At 43.8% G+C, this 12218-nt stretch overlaps 1 protein-coding gene across 2 annotated transcripts; it reads right to left on the bottom strand.

Annotated features, from left to right (window-relative positions):
* Window positions 1–1238: 1238 nt before the first annotated feature.
* LOC135401233 (ADP-ribosylation factor GTPase-activating protein 2-like) lies at window positions 1239–10782 on the bottom strand. Of its 2 annotated transcripts, XM_064633516.1 has the most exons (10): window positions 10656–10782; window positions 8451–8642; window positions 7051–7182; window positions 6456–6722; window positions 6205–6378; window positions 4576–4832; window positions 4361–4478; window positions 3102–3308; window positions 1539–1557; window positions 1239–1459 (listed from the first exon to the last, which is right to left on the bottom strand). In XM_064633516.1, the coding sequence occupies exons 1-9, from the start codon at window positions 10728–10730 to the stop codon at window positions 1549–1551; spliced, it is 1431 nt and encodes a 476-aa protein (XP_064489586.1). In that variant the 5' UTR covers window positions 10731–10782; the 3' UTR covers window positions 1239–1459; window positions 1539–1548. The 2 variants fall into 2 exon arrangements, with proteins under 2 accessions (XP_064489586.1, XP_064489585.1); XM_064633515.1 differs by lacking the exon at window positions 1539–1557.
* Between the last annotated feature and the right edge of the window lie 1436 nt (window positions 10783–12218).

Genomic DNA, 12218 nt, shown 5'->3' with positions numbered 1-12218 from the left:
CGCGAAATGCACATCTCCAACAACATATTGCGATGCAACACGAATGGAGCGTTTGAGCACCTGTCTTTGTGATGTTCAGCAAAAGTCGTGGTAAGGCATCTAAGAAAATAGCATGTCACCCTTTTTTTGCAATTCTACTCTTTCCCATTCCATTTTTAAGTTAACTACTGCACAAAAAATCCTGGGCTACCCCTGAGTACCAGCAACATTTTTACTTTTTTATTTCATAATAGAATTAATGGAATACTAGGGCCTATAGTTTCACCAACGCGAGTTAATACTTGAACACAGATAAGACTTCTCTAAACTTAGTGTTCATCGTTAATCCTGTCTCATGAACACGGGAGAGCAAGATTTCCCGTTAAACAGGGTCATATACAGGGTGTCCCAGAAAACGTGTCATTGAATTATAATAAAAAAACTACGCTACCTAGAATCATGCGGTTAACGACATTTGTTCTTATTAGGGTTTTGCCGCCTCCTAATGGAATGTCATGCATTGTAAGTTTAACTATGTAAATATTTGCATGGATTGGTGATAAATATTCAACCAGTAATAATTCCTCATAAGAGCTAATTTTCTTATAACGGCACTGACTAATAACAGGCAAAATGCAGAGGTCAATGTGGATCAGGATTGACTAGTTGATAGGGTCTGACCAATTGATTCTCGTTACTGATAAGCAGCTGTCAACCGACAAGGATTGATAATTATTACTTAGCCATAAAGGGAACCAATAAGGCTAGTCTGGCTTAGTTGACCAATAAAAGCTGACATTTCGCCTGTTATCTGTCAGTACCCTTATAAGTAAACCAGCTCTGATCAGGATTTATTTACTGATTGAATATTTATCACCAATACAGGCAAAATACCCTGTCTCAATTCGGAGTTTTCTGCCAGTCCATCTGCATGAAGAATTAATTTTTGCACTCATCATGCATCAACACTCTCTCATCAACAGCACCTTATCTCATGCTCATCAACAGCACCTTATCAGCCAATAGACTCAACAATGAGGTATGAATTACATTTAAAGTACTTAAAAACACATCAAATTGAATGTCACCTGGATTCAATTAGATGGCACATTGATTAATTTAGATTGCACTTGGATTACAATGGGTGGGAAAATCTGTAGAAGAGCAGGCATAAGTGTTTTTTACTAGGAATGTCTACTAGGAACACTTCAGAAAGCATACAGATATCATACATTTCCAATTTGAGTGATTAATTTCAATTGATTGATTGATATTTTATTTCAAAGTTCCTCCTTGTCTGGCCAAGAGCACTTAATGAGACTGAGAAGTCATTAAAAAAAAAAAAGAAAAACAGAAGTGAACCCCACAATCCAATGTAGTGTGGTGCTGTAGTGCAGCTTCAGGCACGGTACGAAAGTTGTGTGCCACATGACTCCAGGAGTTACGGGAATGCTGTACAACTTCAGTAGCCATATCGGTCCTGCGGGGAACACAAAAGGGAATGGCAATCACAGAGGCCTCCGAGGTGGTGGGTCAGAGAAATGTTCGGATGTTCTTACCAGTTTGCTTTCATTTTCGCTGCAAGAACGGTAATAAAAAGAAGACAGTTACGTTATGTTAGTCAGCAAGAGAAGAGCAGATGTGTGTTTAGGGTTGCTGCTCTAGTACAACATGCAGTACACGCAGAAGCAAGCCATCCACAACAAGTATTTGTGAACCGTCAGTATTATGCGCGTCAGTGTGGGCAGTTTGCAAAGTGCAGGTTAATGGCGTAGCGGGCTTTCCAAAGAGGAAAGCTTCATTATCGACCTGGGCAGTGCTTGTCTTCAAACTATTGCCATGTGCAAACTTTTTCTCCAAGTCTTCACACATAAGGCCCAGCAGAAGGATGCTTGCCTTGATGTCCTTTTTTACATAGCTTGAGCATGTTTTGTTATTTGCATTAGAATGATGGTCGCATCCATTCCAGTCAGCTATTCGAAACTTTATAGTGTCATTTTATTCCTAGTGGAGCACTGACCATGGTATAAAAAAATCCCACACGAAAGAGTGGCATACTTTGACTGTTATTTGAAGGAATACATGACAAAAGCAGACGCCAGCTGTTGAGAGCACCAACCAATGAGAACGAATTAGGGCGCGACCTTCAGAAAAGGAACGCTGCGACCGTGCGGGCATATCAGAGTGTTACGGGGCGTGTGGACAGCACCTTGCTGCACGTTTGCTTCACAGGGCTAACCACTTTTAGCTAACCACTTTAACTTTAGCTAATCACCCCATAAAGCCATAGACAGACCTACAGGGTGACTGGCTCACAAAGCTATCCGTTCGACAACAGTAGACTCCTGATGACACTAATCTCTCAGGGCCACAGAAAATATCCGAATTTGTTTCACCAAAATTCACACGAATTTAGAGCACATGCTTATTTACCCGCCCCCACCCCCGAATTTAGAAAAAATATTTCCCTGCACATGAGGTGTTTCGTATGGGACATTGAAATAATTCGTATTATCCATGATCATATCATCGAGATTCTACTGTACTGTAAAAGTAGCAATTTTTGCAAATTTCACAATCCTGTTTCTTTTTTTTTTGCAAAATAGTGGCAACTATGAACAGAAAAGTGTGGCACTGGAATCTGCAACTAAGAAGCTTCACATAGTCCAACTGGCTCACTGAGTGCAATCTACTGTAGCACACTCACTACTTTACCCCTCTGTGAGGCCGACAGCGGCGAGCTCTTTCTGCACTACCACCACCACCACCATCACTACTTTACCGCATGTTTATCACACCATGGTGACATTTCCCCTACTGGACATTGATTCGCCACTCATCCTAACATCATTCTGTCATTCCACGGAGATGCATCGGATGTTGCTCGTGGGAAGCTCTGAAGCTCCGATTAGTTTAATTTCATTAATAACCACGGCCATTTTGGCCAACAGGATTTGCACTGTTGCATTGGTGACAATGGAGAACAGAGGGTACATGTTGCGAGTATGTCAAAGTCTACGAGAGCATCCCTTTAAGAATATGTTGCCATGCAAGCAAGCCTGTATGCTGTTTGAGATAAGTTGAGCAGTGATTATGATAGACAAGTAGTAAATAAACCTCACCTGCAGAGAACTAACAACGCCATTGGCAATCGAGGAGAGACGTGAGGCAACCTTAGTTACGCCCTCTCTGACTCCTTCACGAATCTCGTACAAGTTGGGGCCGCTGGACACATCGTGGTGCTGAGTGGAAACTCCATCCCCAAAGTAATCTGCGCTTGAGATGGCTGAGGACCCTTCGAAGCGTGACAGCTGCAATCGCCTTTCAAACTTGAAGACATTGAAAGAAAACAAGTTAGCTGCATTGCCGTAGGTAAAATACCTGACTGACCCCAGAAAATACCCTCAAAAGCAAACTCACTTTAAGAGTAATGGTGTGCAAGCAAAATAATGCAAACCAAAATGCCAGTCAGACTGCTTGAAAAACTGGTAGTGCTTTCTTTTTTAATCTTTTCCTACTTGATACATACACAGACAGTTCTAAACAAATTTGACATTCATGACCATTTTTTTAAGGGAAAATAGCTCTTTGTTCACGTTCTAACTAGCAGTGATGGCCAGTAGTTAACTACATGTAGTTAAACTACTAGTTAAACTACCTGATTGTAGTTAAAAAGTAGTTAGCAACTACTTGCAGGAATGTAGTGGCAACTACTAGTTAAACTACTATTTTAAGTAGTTCACTACAGTAGTTAGGTTACTGAAGGCGCCAACTACTTCCGATTTTGCCGCAAGCTTTACGGCACGATTGTGCTTTCGACTTTTACCTTGAGCTACTTGTATGATGAGAACGGAGGTGCAGAGCAATTGTGTCGTGCATGTGTACTAAATCTTCACTTTTAATGCTTGTCTAGTGAAGCCTCATTTGCTGTGAAATAATTCTGCAACTTAGTTTATTGCGTAGGCACAGAAAGAATCCTGCCGCAAGCTTTGTATATGACGATCATAGCAATGGCTTGAACCAAAGTTTATCATTGGTTGTGATTCTTATTTAGGTGTCCAAGAACACTACAAGGGATTGGTGTTGGCGGACAACGTTAAGTAGTTACAGATGTAGTTAAACTACATTGCAGTAGTTAAAGAAGTAGTTTTGACTGCTCCCCTGAAAAGCAGTTGAACTACTAGTTGAACTACTCCATTGCAAAGTATAGTTAGTAGTTATAGTTAAACTACTGTAGAAGTAGTTAGTGGCCATCACTGCTAACTAGTTGCTAAGTGTGTAGCCTATGGCTTGATGCTTTCAACTGGAAATCTATGTGCTATGTACTATGTTATAACCCCAAAGCAAATATAGTCAACTATCAGGATGTACAGTTACTCACATCTGTGTCTCGTGATCCTTCAAAGAACTGCTGCGATGAAATAGCTTTTGCATTGCCAAATTTCTTCTGCGCTTCATCAGTCCCACCTGATGGAGCTACGTGGCGGTTTCGTCCAGATCTAGTAAAAGTGAACAAAACGGAGTGAGATGCTCGTACTCTTTCCAAGTATAAGGCTGAAAGCTTTTCCTACTGTGAAGTCAACGGCATAAACCTACATGTCAGGATCCTTTGTAGGGGACGAGATGAGAGTGTCCCACGAGCCTTTGCTATCCTCGAAAGGACTGTCCCCATATTTCGGTGGACCAGAGGAGAAAAAGCCAATGCCTCCAACCTCCACAGTAGAATTTGAATTGGAAGGTGTGTCCTGGGTGATGGTCTTCATGTCCTGCAAGGCTGAATGCGACACTGCACCCCTTGAGCCGCTGAACCCCATGCCAAGCCGCTCTAGCTGCTGAGCTTTACGGGGGTCCACCTGCAGGAAAAAAAAATGTTATCTATTGGAGTCTGCAGATGCTACGTGTGTTTGCAGTCGTCATGAAGTGAGGGTAGATAAAACAAGCAACTGCGGGAAACCTGTATCGGGGTGCCTGGCAGAGGAAAGGTGATACATCTTATAGTTAGAGCCTGAAGTTCTAGGGTTTTACCCGATTCTTCCTCGAATTTGCACCCCGAATTGAAGGTTGCCTCTTTAGGGTGAAACCCGGTTTTTACCCGGCAAATTGCCCTCACTGGGATGTCTGTAGGAATGCACTAACTTACTTGTTTGGCAGAAAAATGCAGTTACATCACCGTTTGTACCAAACCGCTTGTTTGGTACAAAAGTTTGTACCTAAAGTTTGAATAACTGAGCGCGATTTCTCCCCGAATTTAGCGTACTGGAAGTTTTTTCACCCGAATTTGCATGAATTTAGTGCACACGTTTATTTACCCGATTTTTACCCCCCCCCCCCCCCTCCCGAATGTAGGAAAAAATATTTCCCGAAAACTTCAGGCTCTACTTATAGTGAATACCACAGGTTGCGGTCGTGTGGAAAAGCTTAAGCGTACAGCTCGCATCAGAGTTAACTTGAACACCATTCCGGCCTGCAGTCCCTGCTGGTTCTTAAGAGAGATAACGGCGGAGGGTGTTTTGGGTCACCTCGTTTCAGTTAGAGGGGCGACCATCGTTATGAAGGCGTTTTCCCGCTTCGCAAGCTGGATCGGCATTCAACTTAACTTTGACGCGAGCTGTACATGTTACAGCGGTCGTTTCCGTGCAACGTGCACCACGTGTCGCCGGTCGATCCAGGACGGCGTACACTTAAGAGTGTAATACCAGTGTAACTCTCATTACGCCGAAAATATCATCCGGTGTGGATCAGAATATTCGCTCACTTCTGCTTGCCCCTCTTTATACCCTCCATTCACTGGCATTTAAAACAGCAAATAAAAATGGCTACTGAAGAATTGCTCGATTTTCTGATGCACTTGACGGTTAATGGTGCTCAGGAAGGCTATTGGAAAGTTTGCTAGGGTATTGTAGGCACAATGTAAAATGCCGGGTGGACAAGAACCTTTGAAATGGTTTCTTTTTTCTAGTTTCAGTCGATATTCACAGCACCTAGCACGTTCGGCAGGGTGAACAGGAGTAAGCTACACAGACACAACTTTTCTTCACTAAAGCCACACAGGCACACAAAACTGATTGAAAATTACCAGCAGAATTTGCCATTACACACACCTATTTGGGTCATTGTAGGCATCGAAAACAGGATTTGCCTTAGCAGCTAAGCTTTTGCTCTTTGCTTCGATTTCTAAAACCCCACTGCTCTACTAGTCTCCGAGTGAACCACTCCCCACTGTACCTGCTTGAGTTTAGCATCCTGCTGAATGCTGAGATCCTTGTAGGCAAGCCGTACAGATGCTAAACGACGAGCATCTTCTTCTGGAGTTGTGACAGGCACCTGTGTCACAGCTGTGGCGCGGATTTCGTCAGCCTTTTGAGCTTCTCTCTCGATTTCTTGAAAATTAGTTTGAACCTGCAAAGTTGAGCTGCTTCGTAGGCATGATAAGCTCCATGAGCACTGAAAATGGGGTGACTGAAAATGAGGCATACCCTTTGAGCACCTAATCCTTTTCCTGGGCGACGCTGAGGCTTGCGTGTAGCTGACGGCATCCCAAGCGACCCCAGGGAAGTGTCAGACTTTGTCGGCGTTGAATCGGTTGCGAGCTGGCACAGAGCCGCCCTGGGCAGTTCTGCCCGAGCCTCCTCAGCTTGCTGTTCAGCAGTTTTAGCCAATGCTGCCAGCTCATGCTCTTTGAAGAAGTCTACTTCTTTTGTCTCTGGACTACCATGAGGTGTCTCCGTGTGATCAATAAAAGCCTAGAACATATTGGCACACACACAATGTGGTTATACATAGAGGACTCAATGTCATTTTGTTTTTGCTGTGCTACAACTTTCAAAATTATCAACACTTCATACGCGGAATATGATGTTGAATTTTTAGAACATGTAATTCTTTCACATATTTTTCAACATTTGCGTATGACTGACATGTGAATACTATCAATGATGTGAGTCTGTAAGGGTTTGTGTTTAAAATCCTGCACCCCCCAATAGAAGTTTCTAGAATGGGGCTGATGCTCCAAGGTATTTTGTGACATTCTGTAATGTTGTCATTCTAACTAGAACAGAAGTAATGTATCACCTTTGTTCCATGTAGCCTCATTGCTGTGGCAGCTTGATGATGTAGCTTTTCTCTGTACAGCTGTGCTGTCCGGCTATTGTACTTTTGTTGGGCATCTGCAGTGGTGCAGTTATGTTGCTGAAAAAATGACACCTGCAGGCAGAGACAAAATAATGCATGCTAACCCCTCTTCCAGCAGACATCGTACTTCAAAAAGTGAACTCGAACTGAAGTTCTGACCACCCTAGCACTTGTGCCCAATATCGCAGGACAGACATTTAATACTGCTCAATAGATGGCGGTGCCCACAGTGAAGTGGTTACATAGAGCCACAATAGCCAAAGTAGGTCATTCTAGTGGTGATTTTTCTTTTTTCAGTGACAGCAGGTTTAGTTTAAATAATTGTACAGGGTGTCTAGGCTAATGTGCACCAGAGACCAAAACAACACGATGGACCATAGGCAGATCAAAAGTGCAGAATACTGTGCGAAGTCACGTGTTCCAACCACCTGTATTCTTTCATAGTGTATTAACTCATTAGGCACAATTAATGAGCTAGCTTTTTAATTCTTCGTCCTAGGGTCGCAATGTGAATTAGAAAGTTGTAGTGTGTGTCAAGAGACATACGTCATTGCGTGGAGTTTTTTCCTGGACCCCCGATATCCAAAAGTGTTCTACGTAACACAAGGCGAGCGCACCAATGCACATCCCTCCATTTCGGAGAACTCAAGCGTACAGAAGAACTACTACATTCCTTATCTGTCAAGAAGCGACTTTCAGGTGAGCTCTGACCTGAAGGTTGCTTCTAGGCAGAAACTGATGTAGTTCTTGTTCTTCAATGAGGCTTGTGCAGCGACTCCATGTTTGGTCATGTGACATTGGAAAGCATATTGCCACAGCGGAGTCATAGTAGGAGGGCATGCCGTGAGTTGTTGCGATATGCGTGTAACCTTTATTCGTCCACGCGGTACTACCAGTGCTGTTTTTATTTCTAGCCCTCACCATGGAGAGTAACAGACTTTACGAAAGAAATGAGTACCGCAATGATTTAGTGAAATTACCTTCGATACTCTCACAAACAATTGTGACGACAACTAAAATGCTTCCAAAAACTCTAGTACAATGGTTCAGGAAGTCAGCTGCTCTTCACTTTCCAGCCCATGTTGCTCACTTCTCCCTCTGCCACACCCCCACACCCCCCCCCCCATTTTTTTAGTGCCCGCTGTTATTTTGTAACATTTGCCATTGCCACTGTACCCAGGGACACAAGTCTTCATGCTTAGGCAGTCCCGTACACTATGGCTCGCTTTCTACTACACTACAAACATACACTACACTACACTACACTACAAAACAGAGACTAAGACGGTACAGGGTGGACGTAATAATTATCTCGCACGGTGATACGTGTGGCGACTTACGGCATTGGCGTTGCCACCAACTTGCATGGCACGAATCTGCATCCAGGTCCAGTTGGTGTCAAGCTGAGTGGAACGCACAAAAGAGAGGTGGACCCCCAGAGAGCGGTGTACTGCAGAGCAGTCGATGCAGATAAACACCCCATACGTAACACTGGACCAGGTCGGATTCTTTGCACCACAGTCGAAGCACACCTGCACCAATATATGCACTGTTAGCAGCCTACATTAAACGAGACTTGTACGTCATTTAAACGCTCTGCTCATCTTACTCTATCTTGAATACTTTTGGAGTAACTTGGTATCCTACAAGTACTTTTAAAAGCCTGGATTTAACTTTAACACTTTTTAAAAGTAACTTGTACAGTTCTGGACAAAAGTTTACGGAACACGCTCCAGTGCATACCTTCCACAGAGTGACACACTGGCAGCAAATGGGACCGTATGGAATTACACACATGTGCCTAGGTAACCCAGTCACCTGTTTGCAAGTACGTACGATACCATTCACTGCCAGTGTGCCACTCTGAGGAAGGAATGTGCAGGAGCGTGTTCCGTAAACTTTGTGTCCGGCACTGTACTCATTTCTTAAGTTACTCCTAAGATACTTCCCATAATTTATTTTTTCTGGAAGACAGAACGATGGGGAAAAAAAATTAACTTGGTGTCCATGACAAAAACCCCTGGGCTAGTCTTGAGAGTTTTGTCATGGATACATGCCACCAGCTCACTTGCTTTTTCTCTATTTTTATCACTAACTGTGTGCACATTTAATCTCAGATATTCCGGGCACCCAGAGGCAGATCCAGGATTTTTCTGAGGGGGGTCCTACCCTGAACAGCATGCTATTGCACCAGCAAGGCCCATCGAAACTCTATCTAACGACTGAGTTGGGGGGGTCAGGATATCCGGACCCCCCCCCAATAAAAAAAATCCGCCCCTGCAGGCGCCTCCCATCCTTCGGCATAAGTGAGCAGCGCGACAGGTTTAGTGGCTGCACGAGACGTCGTTGGATATGATTTTTCCTCAGTTCACCTACAACCTCATAAGTGCAATATGAGACAGTTTTCTTCCTCAACTGAAAGCTTTGGTAATTTCTGAGCATTGCTCCTCAAATTAAGGTCTGCTTGCTCTCCTGGACTTCATCGACAATTATCCAATATCATTGTTCAGCTGTCATCAAGCTCAGTCATGGTATTATCAACTATTCGCAATTATGTGTGAATTTGCATTCCCTAGCACGCATTACCTAAGCACGAAGGGAGTTGCCTCAGGACAGAAGCCATACACAGGACAGAAGCCTAAGCAGTGTTCTCAATGTCGTTGGCAAATTTGAGTATCAGATTGGAAGATCTGCATGCTAATGAGCAATCCTGCTTTCTAGGCCAGCACAAAAGCTGTGGCTGTCACAAGTTATGTGTGCTGCAACGTATTGACACAAAACAGGAATATTGACTTGGGTCAAATATCATGCTGCATTATGCCAGCAACGTTTCGCTTCTGCTTTCATATTCTATCAGATTGGACAAATAATGCAAGCATCAATTGTGTTTAGTATCTAGGACGACCAAATGAATAAGATCCTACTCTGATATCTGTCTTGCAACTTACAAATCCTCATACACACGTCGTTCTTATCCTGTGCATTACTTTTAAACGAAAAACACAGCTATGAATAAGCGCATTTTACGGAAGACTCTAGAAAACACGTAAACGAGCTAACAGATCACTGCTAGCTCGTTTACATGTTTTCTAGCTTGAAATTTTGCGTATTTTATAATCGAGCGGAAACTTATAGAAACCAGCTGTGAAAATGTACGTGGTCATAATTTGGTTAGCAGTGACGTATCCTGTGGGAATTACTGTTCCCTGCGGAATAAGCACTCACAAGCAATGGAAGTTACCGTAGAGCATATGGTGTGATACAAAACAGGTGCGATACGGACGACACAGAAATATATTTTGCCGTCCACAGTTGACATCGCGCTGAATAATAAGCTCTCTACAGCTGCGGCAATTCTAATCGAGGCATTGCCAATCTAGGTAAACATACACGTATTGGTCACGTATGCATTCTGCAATGTTTAGTTGAAGGTACGGCTTTTCACGAGTCCTATTACGGGAGTGGCTTCGCCACCTAAATCAGTCAAACTGCTACCTGTCGTTTACTTTATGCTTCACGAGATAATTTGTGTGATAGTAACTTGCCTTATTTGCTGGAATAGATCGCAGTCTCTTAAAAATTGCTGTTATATCGGATTTACTAGGACCCTGATCTGCCATGTTGGCTTACGGTGAGTGGCCAGACTGGTGTGAAAATGTGTGTCTCGCAATCGGAAATGAATCACGCAATCACGCTAATAACTTCCTTTCCTGCTTTCCAGCAAAAGAAACATTAATATATTTACGTAAGTAAATGAAACTACGTTTGAAAATTTGTCCAGTTTGATTTCATGTTTTCCTTTTTTCTTCTTCTTCTCTGTTTTATAATTGACGAGGGCATACGTCTTTCCGGCAGGGACTGAAACCGAAACGAATATCGCTTCGGTCAGAACTCTGAAAGCGGTTTCGGTTACGGGATTCGCCGTTTTAATATTTGCGGTTACCGGTAACCAAACAGTTGAACCGGTATTTTTTCGTGTTTCCCCTAGGATGTATACCTGCAGGCTGCGTGTCGCAAAGTGAGCTACAAAGTGCAAACGGGAAAAACTGAACATTGATCTGTTGCGATCCGTAAAGGTACGTCGTAGAGTGCCATCTGCCAAGCTACAAGGCACGTGCTAAGTTCATAACTTCTAAGGGGCGTACGCAATACAAATCATACGATGCGTACGTCGTCCGATTATGGGTCCAATCGCATAAGATAAGATGGTATATGTTGTCTACACAACTTCTAAATGCGAAAAACATGACGAAAAGATCTATTTTAACAAAGCACGTACTACATCACTAATCAGAGTTGTAATGCGATACAAATATCGCAATCAAAGCTGTTCGCGCTCGCGCTTGAACCGATTCTTATATGAACCGGTAAACTCACATTTTTCCATTCAGGTTACGGTTTCGGTTAACTGGCCGATGGTGAATTGGTGGTGGTGGTGATGGTGAAAGGGCTAGCCGTTGTCGGCCTCACGTATGTGGGCAACGTCATGACTGACGCCCTGGGGAAATGTGCGTCCTGGGCCGTCTTCTAGGGGAACTGTGCAGACATATGTCTGAAAGCGTCTGAGGAAAACCCAGGAAAAACCCCAGACAGCACAGCCGGCACCGGGATTCGAACCCGGGTACCTCCCAGTCTCGACGTGACATGGCTACGCTACGATGGTGAATTGCGGTTGCGGTCCGGTTACGGTTCTTGAAAAAATCTCGGTTCCAAGCGGTTTTCGGTTCCGTTCCGGTTTCAGTTTCTGGTTTCCGGTGTGTCGTCGTGACGCGCGTTGCTGTGTACCGCTTTTTGTGTTTGTGGCGGACCACTAACGATAACACATATGCCCTGGCGGTCCCAAGGGGGGTCCCCCCCCCCCCCAAGAAAAAGCATAGCCTGGTCCAGTTTTCGTCTCTTTCCCTGTGACACACTCAAGGAGAGCGAAGAGGGCGCACCCCCAAACTTGTTACTCATAAGACTTCCCATCGTCTAACATACCAATCATTCCCGCTCCCCCTCACACCCAAATGGATAGCGACTTGCTAAAGGTTTGCAGCTTCCCCTCACGTTTTTTTCAGAGCCGCCAGCACGCCATGGACCGAAACCCGAAACAAATATCCGTTCAG

The sequence above is a fragment of the Ornithodoros turicata genome, chromosome 7 (genome assembly GCF_037126465.1).
Source record: "Ornithodoros turicata isolate Travis chromosome 7, ASM3712646v1, whole genome shotgun sequence".
Taxonomy (NCBI): Eukaryota; Metazoa; Arthropoda; class Arachnida; order Ixodida; family Argasidae; genus Ornithodoros; species Ornithodoros turicata.
Note: the sequence above shows the minus strand (reverse complement) of the source record. Positions and strands in the feature narration are given on the sequence as shown.

Bases quoted from the DNA above. Each gene is read 5' to 3' on its own strand.
- LOC135401233 (XM_064633515.1), bottom strand. From the start codon at position 10,730: ATGGCAGATCAGGGTCCTAGTAAATCCGATATAACAGCAATTTTTAAG. The intron at 8,643-10,655 runs GCAAGTTACTAT...ATATTGGTGCAG, and splicing joins GATCTATTCCAGCAAATAAG to GTGTGCTTCGACTGTGGTGC. The intron at 6,379-6,455 runs GTATGCCTCATT...TCAACTTTGCAG, and splicing joins AAGGATTAGGTGCTCAAAGG to GTTCAAACTAATTTTCAAGA.